The sequence below is a fragment of the Ascaphus truei genome, chromosome 8 (genome assembly GCF_040206685.1).
Source record: "Ascaphus truei isolate aAscTru1 chromosome 8, aAscTru1.hap1, whole genome shotgun sequence".
NCBI classification, from domain to species: domain Eukaryota; kingdom Metazoa; phylum Chordata; class Amphibia; order Anura; family Ascaphidae; genus Ascaphus; species Ascaphus truei.
This window is the reverse complement of record NC_134490.1, coordinates 76,629,101-76,641,273: the sequence shown is the minus strand read 5'-3', so window position 1 is coordinate 76,641,273 and position 12,173 is coordinate 76,629,101. Positions and strand designations below refer to the sequence as shown.

At 42.6% G+C, this 12,173-nt stretch overlaps 1 protein-coding gene across 7 annotated transcripts in view; it reads right to left on the bottom strand.

The window, feature by feature from the left end:
• Positions 1–12,173, bottom strand: part of BLNK (B cell linker) — a 183,045-nt gene that overhangs the window by 121,212 nt on the left and 49,660 nt on the right. For all 7 annotated transcript variants that reach the window (XM_075612716.1, XM_075612719.1, XM_075612720.1 and 4 more), the window contains exon 3: positions 3,465–3,511. In XM_075612716.1, coding sequence (XP_075468831.1) covers positions 3,465–3,511 — 47 coding nt within the window. The remainder of the gene's footprint in view (positions 1–3,464; positions 3,512–12,173) is intronic.

Sequence of the window (12,173 nt, the reverse complement as noted above, 5' to 3'; positions counted from 1 at the left end):
ACGGATCGGGGGACTCACACTTCCCAGCGTGTCCCCGTCACCTCTGTTTCCACTGCCTCTAACCCTCCCTCTTCCTTGACTCATCACTCTCCCCCTCACGGCCGTTCCTCTGTGGCGCGGTTGGCAAACCCTGATGCGTGTTCAGGTCACGCATGCGTCCTCCGCAATGTGCGCACGCATTCGCAATCTCTTGCTCCCCTTCAAGTCACCCGTGGCCCCCGGCGTGCCTCTATTTCCCCAGCCTCCACATTACCTTGCTCCTCTGCCTCTCCGCCCCTCTTACCCTCATTGCCAAGCGGTCCCGCGGCGCTGCGTCCCTCACGCTCTGTGACACGCGCAGTGCACACGCATAGTACCCTTAGAGGGCACGCTCCAGTTATCTGCCGTCTCTAAACTCTAGCTCCGCCCCCCGTGGCTTACAAGCCATATCCCTTAATTATTCCCCTGTCTCCTCCCCTGCTCTCTCAGACCTATCCCTCCAAACTCTCACTCAACCCTCTGCTCCTCCTCTCTCCCCTATTGGTTCCCATTCCTTTATAACCCCTGTCTGTCCTCTTGCTCATTGCTCTGCATAGCTTTCCTGTAGCTCCTGTGTGTGCAGTGTCTATGCCTAGCTCCCTTGTTTATTTCAGCGCTGGTTCCTGTCCCTGCTTCTGTTTGGATTCCCCTGGCTTGAATTTGTACTGCTTTGGATTTGACTGCTCTGCTTTCTCTTGCCCTTGAACCTTGGCATACAGACTTCATACGCTGCTTTCTCCAACCCCTGAACACTGGCTTACGGACACCACTACGCTGCTCTCTCCAATCCTTGAACACTGGCACACGGACATTACTATCCGATCTCTGGCACCCCGGACTCTGCAAGTATACGTTAACCCTTTTCTTACCAGGCCCGGCAACGCATTACCACACTCCGGGCACGCCCTCACTGCTGGGGGGTGCATGTTATACCCTTACCCACCTCAGTACTGGTGACTGGCCAGGTCTGCGGGCATACAGGCGTTACAGTTATACAGCAAGATAATGATCCTAAAAAATACAAGCAGATCTACAAAAGAATGGCTGCAGAAGAAGAAATGTTGTGTTTTAGAATGGCCTAGTCAAAGTCCGGACTTAAACCCCATCGAAATGTTGTGGCAGGACCTGAAGCGAGTTGTGTTTGCAAGGAAGCCCTCAAATGTCACTGAGTTTACAAACTTTTTCTCGCCACAGTATACTTTGGACACTTTTCTATATTGTCTGAAGCAGCTGTTCGGGATGTTTTTTGGGGAAAATCCATACTGAAGTCCAAACGGCTGCGTTGGACAATATATAATTGTAATTTTCAGTTCCTGGCAGTATGTATTGATTGTTGCTCGGCTGACTTTTCTCTCTTTCTGCTATCTGTTTCCACGCTACAGCAGGACCCACATTGGCTGGATTTCCTCTGCAGCTGTCCGTGAAGGAGACGCAAGCTCACTGGGTCTCTAGCTTCCTGATAGGAGGCACGGTAACATTCTCCCTCAGAGGGCTCGGGAAGTGTTGCCTAGCGCAAAAACAACATTTATCCGCCTTATATCTGAGAGCTTTGTGAGACCTTGGCTTGGGCTCCTACGAGTACACCCCCAGAGCACTGTATTCACAACAAGTGTTGACCTTAGTTGAAAAGAGCTGAATACATCGATGCAAAGGAATAGATATCTACAATGTCTCGTGTATTATCAGTTTTGGGGAAGTATGTCTGGTTTCGGAGTTTAATATATAGCACCATTGAAGTAAAAGGGAACGATGAATGTAATATATATACTGTTTGAAAAAACAACAATGCAATGAACAACAAATTACGCAGAAATGGGAAGAAGTGCTATTTTGTTATTGATACTTCCCTAATAATTACTTTACGTGCTTTCCCGAGAGCATCCCATTCAAACTATATCATTACACGGCAATGTGTCTCTGGAAATCTAAAGAGACAATGGGCTTGTGAATTCCCACTGACTTTCCTAAGTCAACCATATCCTCATTAAATACAGCATTACTTTGTTCTAGTAACATGTACACTAATTATTTGTTTTCAGCTTCCATATGTAATTGTTTTGTGTTTGAACATTAGCCTGTGCAGCCCCCAGTGAATGAGCAAGAAATTGGAAGCGTCCTTTTGTCGTCCTGTCCCCCATTGCTCTCAAAGTCTGGAAGCTCATCAGATTTAGTCCTGACATTCAATGTTTAGCTTTTCAACTGTGTGAACAAAGATAAACAATTATCATTACAGTGATGGAAATACCCTCCAATAGATACCAGCGGAGTTCCAGATGCAATCATAAACTGACATTTGTGTTATTGTTCTTACATAAAATAGCATCATTCGTTCTCCGTTATCTAGAGGGCAGATGCATGCTCAATCGTCAATGCCCGACCTTGTTAAAGAGCAATGCTAATTATTTCCATAGATGATGATGAGAATATATATAATGATAGCAATAACAATGATAATAATAACTTTATTTATATGGCGTTTTTCTCCCAATGAGACTCAAAGCGCTTCACATTTACAAAAAGAGAAAAAGAAGAAAAAACATTTAAGGTTATAAATGAGACCGATCACAAGGAAAGACACAATGCAGATACACGTAGAAGCACATTATTGGCTCACAATACCACCATTTCTTTTAATTCCTTTGAAATTATTAAGTACATTGTGGCTGGGCTCTTTCATGATGAAAAACAAACTAATATAAGAATAAGAAATTGAATTTTGATCTGGCGGTAACATTATTTTGGTGCATATGATACATAGAAAAACACCTATAGAAGAGGAGATTTAGGTTACTCTGTGGATTTCATTATGACCGATAACAGCTTCATCTAAAAGTGAGCACTCGGACACGGGTGGTGCCATAATGTTTTATCCAAAGGTCAGCAATTGTTGTTATATCATAAACATGCACATTTATCATACACAAGCATATAAACGCCAATGTTGAAAAATATTTAAATATTGTACTCTATTGCCACATATCACAAAGACTTAGAACAGCTGTACTTGGTGCATGGAATTTCATTTTTTTTCTGCTTATTTTATTATTATTAGAGGATGCTGGGAGTAGTTAGCTACAGGCGAGCCAATCAGGAACTCTGTTGTACAATATATTCCAAACTGAACGAGTGACATCATACTTCATGATTGGCTCACTGTGTGCTGGTCATTTTCTATTTCCTTTAGCCATCTTTTGATCTAGGGATTCTCCAAATGTAAGATTGCTAGTCAGAAATCAAGGGACCCTCACTCATGGGTTTGTAGAAATGTAAAGAAGGAGTAAAAGCATTGTTCATTCTACACTGAGCCATTCATTTTGTATATGATATATTGTATTTGTAGATACTATAATGTATTTATAGTATCTCAATAGCACTTATATTATATACATGGGCATACAACAACACATGAAATACTTATAGTGCACAGAAGAATAGAAAAAACTTACGGTTGATACATTATGTTGAATTTATTCAGGTCACATTCAGTTATATTCTGTAAAAAAAGAGATAAACGATATGTCAATGGCAACAACACGCAGTTTACTAGAGCTTCAGTAACTACGATTTAAAAATGATGGCACACAAATATACTGTATACACAATATCTGCTCTCCCCTGCCATGTTCTGCAATGCATTGCTGGTCCTCTGATATCAGTGGTGCTACGTAGAAGTATATTGCCCTGCATTCTGCAAAATGAATGAAGATGTCCCACTGTACAGTATGTGGGACTGTCTTTAATGGCTTGTACAAGCCCCTGTGACATACTTTGTGGTTGTGAAAGCTGCATTGGTAGGATTTGCTATGATACCTTTTTGGGGATCCACATTCGGGTTCTTCATATATAGAATTATTGTGTACACAGCTTTCAAACCGCATAGATTTCATCGTCATGTATTTCTTCAAGTGTGCTGTACCTATCAGGTTTTAAACGCTCTGTACACTATCCTTTCATCTATGAAGACCCCTAATGTAGGGCCCGTAAATGGCATGCCCACCTACAGCAAATGTTCAAATGCTTTGTTATTAACCCTGTGAGTACTGGAGGGGCCACAGGTGGCATAGTGCCACAGGCACTGCTCCTCCGACACCCCAATCCAATCAGAGAAGCTCCATCACTGATGACTGAATGGAAGAGGAGAGCAGCCCCCCTTCTGTTCCTGATCCGTGCCGATGACGTTCTGCGCTGCACAGGAGCACTGGACGTTGTCACCCTAGCAAAACTAAGGGAATTTGGGACGCAGCTACTATGTCATGGCGTGTGGGATATATGGTGTGTGGGATATATGTGTGGGATATATGCGACATGCAGCTTGTCAAAAAAAATCCTATTATATCCACTATAGCAGGAGTGGCCAACTCCAATCCTCAAGGGCAACCGACAAGTCTGGTTTTAAGGATATCCCTGCTTCAGCACAGGTGGCTCACTCAATGGCTCAGTCCACATCGGTTAGTAAGTATGGTTACGGTAATAGGAATGAATGCAGAGAGAGATTGGTAGAATTTACAGAATGTGACAATGGAATGAATTCATTCTCCAAAAAAGAACCCAAATAAAATAGACATGGAGTGGACCCAATAGAATAGAATATGAAACTATATCCTAGCTCAGGGGGGCGCAAACTTTTTTCCCTGCGCCCCCCTGCCGGCTGTCCCCTCACTCCCGCGCCCCCCTCCCAACCCCAATTTACCCGCGCTCCGGCGTAATGACGTCACGTTGCCATAGCAACGTGACGTCACATGACCTCGCAGCGTCATTTTGACGCCGCGTTGCCATGGCGACGCAGGGAGGAAGCCGCCGGAGCCACGGTAAGTTAGGTTTACAGAGGCCCTGCAGCTCCCCCGGCACTTAATTTAAGTGCCTTCGGGAAGCGCGCGGGGCCTCTGTAAACCCCGCGCCCCCCGTCGGCAGTGTCGCGCCCCCCCTGGGGGTCGCGCCCCACAGTTTGCGCACCGCTGTCCAAGCTAACCAGAATCATGTCATTGCAGACTATGCCGTCCATAACTTATTGGTTCGCTGAAAATGAATAATTGAGCCACTGACTGTGCCACCTGTGCTGAAGCAGGGATATCCTGAAAACCTGACCTGTTGGTGGCCCTTGAGGACTGGAGTTGGCCACCCATGCACTACAGTCTGTCAGAGTAACCCCCTCATTTATCACAGGGGTAATGGAATGCATTGCTTTGCAATACAGCACTGAAGGGGTTCACTTGAAGCTTCTTACATTTGATGCAGAAGGTGAATGACAGAGACAACATGTTACATGCTTTTATTACATGTGCATTACATAACAACTTTGCTTAATGTAATAACAAGTAACAAGCTACTGTGGAGCAAACTGAGAAAAATTGGTGGCATTGTATAATTTAAATGGCCTCCATCATCCGTTTGCAAAACAAATGCTCTTTTCTAGAAGGCCAACATATGTTAAGCTTGATAAATAAACACAATCAGTTTTCTTCTTTCTATCTTCGCATTCAGATGTAATTTGCAGCAAACTAATTAGTTATGTTGCATTAGTAGCATAGTCTTGTTAGCTATAGTTTCATATTCTATTCCATTGGGTCCATTCCATGTCCATTTTCTGTTTGGATTCTTTTTTGCAGAATGAATTCATAAAGTTTTCACATTCTGCAAATTCTACCAATCGGTCTCTGCATTCATTCCTGTTACCGTAACCATACTTGCTAACTGATGTTTCATCTTTTTGCTGGGCACCCATCTTTGCATTGAAATCTCCCATAAGGATTTCCTTGTCTGTTACGTTGGTTGATGGTAGAAGTCTTCCACTTCATTGTCTCTGTGTCTTGATGTTGGGACATACACTTGGATTGCTTGAAACCTGTATCTTTGTCAACTGAATGACGATTCTGGCTACTCTTCCCGATGAGCTTATACATTGGTGTGAAAACTAAAAGAAAACGTGGAAAAGCGCACATAGCTAAAAAGTGTAAAATCTTATTTTATTTTTTAAATTCCTCTGTAGTAATCATAAGCACAAACATATTAAGATCAACAGCTCATCATAATAAAACTCCAAATGAACAGGGAGGCAAATGCAAGACCAGACCGGCAGACTGTTAGCACCAAGGTAGAGGTGTATGTCCCTGGCTCTGCTCAACTGTATCTGTGGTGCATGCAATCTCCTGTTCTGTGTAGCGCGAAGAGAGTGCTGATGTCAGCCAACGCATTTCATCATTGTACGACTGCCTCCGGGAATATCAATAAAATATGTGTGTAGTTATAGATACTGCATTTTCTTCAGAAGCTTCAACAAACAGCAAAATGTGTACCAGTTCCGAGCTTTGTGCTGTCACATGTTCTGAACTTATTATTTTAGCAAAAGCAGAGTGAAAGTTTCAACATGATATTTTCAATGTATGTAGATACTAGGACACAGCGTTCCCAGTGTACCGTGCTCAACTGCAGGAAATCTTTAGATGTCCATTTGAAATAATGCCTCTATATGAGGGAAACAGGGAGACACCACTCTCTACAGATATATGGATATAAATGTGTCTCTGATTATATCTCCTGAAGTATGGGGGAACTGTATTATATTGGTGAGTGTCAGTGAAAAATCTCTGACCTCCCAGTAACACAGAATGTTGTATCCCCTCTGGAGAAAAGACAACAGTGAATGAATAGCCAGGCGTAATAAACGGATGGATGTACTCACAGTAGAGAGAAATCCTGTGTAGTGAGTCCCACGGCGTGCATCACGTTTGAGAAAGCAGCAACAAGATATCCTTGCGGAAAGAACGGAGCACAGCAAATGCAGTAAGAAGGGGGCTAGATACCGCTGTTAAAAATCCTTTATTCCATGGTAGACATCATGGCATGGGATATGTTAAAAATCTCGAACGCGTTTCGGGCCGTCGCCCTTTGTCAACGAGAATACTAAACAGACTGCGGCTACCGCAGCTGATATAGGAGTTCCCCTGCCTCCAGCTGATTGATGACGTCATCTGCCATTGGCGCGAGATCGTCAAGGTATAATCTGATTGGTCCATATCCTGGACCAATGAGCTCCTTAGGTTGCGAATGCTTCACTGATATCAGGGAGGAAAAGGGGAGTGACACCTATATCAGGAGCGAAGCTACTGCATGCTGTAAACTCAACATGCACTAATGACAACATACAGAGTTAAAAACAATACTATAAACATGTATAGAAGCAATCTTCTACTCTGAAATGGAGAGCATGGAGGGCATCATTATATCATTTGTATGGTTATGTACAATATTCTTCATTATGTCTAATATGTAGCTATATATAATATCATCCACTGTCCTTAATGTATGTATATACATAGAGCAAAATACATCTTTGCAGGTATAATTTTTACAAATGAGAAAGCTATACTATTTATCAAACATCTGTTGTAGACAATCAGGGGTATATATAAAATAATTAGGAGTTGAGCCTCTCTAGTGACATGGATAGATAATTAAACAGTGGTATACAGATTTCTATGTCAGAGACGTCCAAAATATACATATAAGATAGTAATTATATAGTTGGAAATAAGTAGGGAATGGAAGAGAAAACATGGGAAGGTGGGGGGAGGGGGGAAGGGAGGGGGGGGGAAAAAAGGGGGGCAAGGTCCGATGGGAATAGGGAGGAGAGGGGGAAAGGAAGGGGGGGGGGGGGGAAAGGAAGGGGGGGGGGAAAGATGGGAAGGGGGGGGGAGGGGGGAAGGGGCAGGGGAGGAGGAAGAGGGAGAAGGGGAATAAGAAAGGGGGTGGGGAAGGGAGAAGGAAAAAGGGGAAGGGAGAAGGAGAGGGAAGAGGGAGGGGGTGGGGCAAGGGGGGGTGGGAAGGGGGGGGAGGAATGAGAGAGGGAAAGGAAGGGAGGAAAAAGGAGGGGAGGGAAAGAAAAAGGGGGGGGGGAGAGGTAGAGGGCGAAAAGAGCAAGGATATGTATGAACATCAGATAACATTATTTGAGAAAGTGTTTAAGTTCCCAGTCGGTATTCATACCCTTGGGCATCAAAGTCCCAAGGGTATAAATCCAATGCATCTCCCGACAGTTGAGAAGAGATTCCCTATCTCCACCTCTTGGATGTATTGCAATATGTTCAATGGCGCTAAATGTAAGTTGGTCTACCGAGCCCATTGAGCATTGATTGAAATGTCTGGCGACTGGAAATTTCTCATCTTTTTTCTTGATGGTTCTGATGTGTTCACTAATTCTTATTTTTAAAGGTCTAATCGTTCTACCTATATAGCTACAGCCACATGCACATCTCAGAATGTAGATCACATACTTTGTATTGCATGTTAAGAAAGAATTGATTCTATGTTTTTGGCCTGTATATATATTCTTGATGGATTTAATAGGTAGGGCGTACTTGCAGAAATTGCAGGATCCACATTTGTAGAACCCATTGGGGATAGTACTTTTAGTGGGTTTTTTGGTTCTATACATACTCGGTGAAAGATGAGTCCCCAGTGTCTTAGCTTTCCTGTACACTATTCTGGGGTTTGATTTGGTGTATTTTTTCAGATCTTGGTCTAATCTGAGTACCTCCCAGTGTTTGTTCAGAATAGACCGAATGATGCCAGCTTGTCTGGAATAGGTGGTGATGAAGAGAGGTGCCTCTCTATCATAATTCCCTTGTTTTTGTTCAACTGGCCTATTCTTTTTGGATCTGTGTAGGAGATCTGCCCTTTTAAGCTTTTTCACATTATTAAGTGCATTCCCGATAGCGCTGTCAGAGTATCCACGAGCTAGAAACCTTTGTCTGAGATTTTCAGCTTGAGTATCGAAGGATTCCTCTGTGGAGCAAATCCTTCTTAATCTTAAAAACTGACTTTTGGGGATATCAATAAAATATGTGTGTGTAGTTATAGATACTGCATTTTCTTCAGAAGCTTCAACAAACAGCAAAATGTGTACCAGTTCCGAGCTTTGTGCTGTCACATGTTCTGAACTTATTATTTTAGCAAAAGCAGAGTGAAAGTTTCAACATGATATTTTCAATGTAAACCACTGGTGGAAAGTTGGACAAAAGGAACTGAAACAGAACAACACGAAAACTTAAACGTTGACACATCCCCTGCTTTATATAGTTATTCCTGGATTTTCCACCACAGGCATCGCAGGTTGATTCACACACTTATCTCACTACATAAATTACAAACCCTTTTTCCACTGTAATGAACAAAATGATGAATCCTTTATGAATGTGTTGCAAATGTATGACCAGTCAGGGTCTCTGCACCAGTGGATATACAACATAGACTGTATTAAATAAAGGCTTGGGCAACTTTAAAATGTAACATTGCATTTCAAGTTACTATTATATGCAACTTAGCTCACAAAAGGAATTCAAAGTACGTGGCAGCACAACAGGAATAGTGTCCACATATGCATGCAGCGTGCTATTTATGAGATCCTATGCAAAGAAAAAGGCAAGCACGATATCTCAGGGGGATGCAACCGCCCTCCGTCTGGTACAGAAGTATCAATCTAATTGGCTTATCATATTTGTTCTTCACCAGCAGTGGTCAAATGAGGTAAAGCAGGGGCGGCCAAGTCCAGTCCTCAAGGGCAACCAACAGGTCAGGTTTTCAGGATATACCTGCTTCAGCACCGGTGGCTCAATCAGTGGCCCAGTCGTTATGACTGAGCCAACTGTGCTGAAGCAGGGATATCCTGAAAACCTGACCTGTTGGTAGCCCTTGAGGACTGGGCTTGGCCGCCCGTGCAGCGGAGGTGCTGTGCACAATTGTAAGACATTCTAACCCCGATGAACACTGCGGTAACGCTCGTTAACACCTTATTTTAAGTGATTTTTCCACACTATCTATACTGTGGAAACAGAAATTAAACGAAAGCAGAACTGTAAGTAAAATGCAGCGATACTCTGGGTTTATAAATGAAAGAAGTATTGATACTCCACGCACTCATCCCATCGCACTAACGGTTGCTATTACCACAGCTATCGAAATCAAAATAGTCTGTATCTCACAGTTACTGTATATCAGTATTTCAGTCAGCCATTATATTGACATAATGAAAGTAGAGGTTTCTCTTTCTGGACGTAAAATGTTGCATGAAATGTGAGGTGCCCAGAGTAAAAATCTCGTCTTTATGATCATTGATTTTAAGGGATATTTGCCAGCCTCCCGCTGTTCACCCCCCGGGGCACTTCCCTTTGCATAGGAGAAGGAAAGGCATTTGAATACACTGCTATTGTATAATATTATATTCCTCCAATGCATCTAGTACATAATGACACAGCCTGAGCCCCAATATGTGACCTTTCAGAGCAAAAGGATATTATTATACTGGGACAGTGAAAAAGATTGCGGAGATGAAAGTGATTTCTTGACTTGCTTAACGGGAGCATAAATATTCAGACATCATAATAATCCAGGGGTTCTGAACGCCAGTCCTGGAGACCCCCTAAACAGGTCGGGTTTACAGGCTGTCCCTGCTTCAGCACAGGTGGCTCAGTCAAAGAATTGTATTTTCAATAGGAGTGAATATGGGAAAAATAAGCGCAAGAAGTGTACGAATAATACAGGACTGAAATAGCCGTGGGTCTTTTATTATGGATTTCTTCATAAAAGTCAATATCCTTAAACAAATCTCCAATCCATCTCATGTAATCTCCTCAGTAGTGTTGATCTATTTTCTTGTTTCTTTGTACGTATGGCACCTTTATAATATTGTGAGCAAACAATAAATCATGTTGGGAGCACTTCACACACGGCATATCTGGCTGCACTGGCTTTGAACGGGTTACAAAACTAGCATTAAAGATGTGCTGTTGTAGTATTTAAGTCAGTGCATCTTTGCAAAGACTGCCCATTTAGCACTGAATGGTTAATATACATGCTATCCAGTTCTTACATTAAATATGATCATATATTTAACTTGGCCTTAATTACCCTGCATTGATTAATACGTTTGTCCCTTATGTATCTTGTATTATTCCAATACCAGTATTATAGCTGGTCCTTATACAATACACCCTACTCTGTAAAACTAGAACCCAGTAGTTCCAACCCTCTTCGTGTAAACCCCCTCCCACACAAGGTTTCTATGGTAACTAACCAACATTGTAAACATGCAAATTGGGTACATTTCATTCCATTCCAATTGGGTATTACTAAAATCTAGTGTGGCTGGGGGTTCCCGAGGAGAGGATTGGGAACCATTGTGGATAACCGAAAAGACTGCATCCCCAGCTTGCATATTGGCAGGTTTTATAATGTGTATTGGGAAAATGTTTAACCCTTTCATTGTACTAATGTTGTGTGTTGATTGTCCCTAAAGTCAGCAGCTTCTGGCCCACTAATTTCACATGGTTTTAGAAGGTGCAGTGGTTCTCTAGGCCTGTGGCTGTCAGAGCGCAGCAGAAGTAAACAGAAGAAATTCCTCTTGTGTCCTTATTAAAGCTGCACTGCAGGTTACATTTCTTGCTTTGTTTATTTTTTTTTAGTTATAGGGTTGAAGCAGGGGGTCTCCGGAGCTGAACTACGTACATTTCCACTCGAGGGACTCCCTACTTCCTGAGATACTTACCTCCATAGGGGGTGCCAGTATTTCTGCAGGTAGTAGCTCCAATGGGGCTAAAATAATGGTGGCTTTAAATGTCCCACGTGTTTCAGGCCAATAGGAATCTGTGATGTCATCTCTTGTGGCTTCCTATTGACCCGCATGACGAGGGATATTTAAACATGAAGGAGATACCGGCACCCCCTATGGAAGTAACTATCTTGGGAAGCATGGGGGTCTCCAGAGCAGAAATTAGCATAGTTAAGCTCCGGAGACCTCTGCTTCAATTCCAATAACTAAAATAAATGAACAAAGCAAGAAATGCAACCAGGAGTGTTGCTGTAAATGGCCAGCCTGCAAAATGTTTTCATTTCATTCAGTGGAAGGACTACCAAATAATCAGATTGGTGTAATACCAATGATGTGGCTTTAGAACAGATGAAAAGTGTAAAGAGAGACAAAATCATGAAAATGGAACAGACTGGCTGCCATAAATTGAACGTACTGTATGTGGGAAAGTAGGTGGAGGCTTCTCAGCCAACACTTGATTTGATCGACTAAAGTTCCAGAAACTAGATAATAAATAACACTGTCATGATAATATCATGAGATAGTAAGTATTTTATTCAATCTGGTGCTTTAG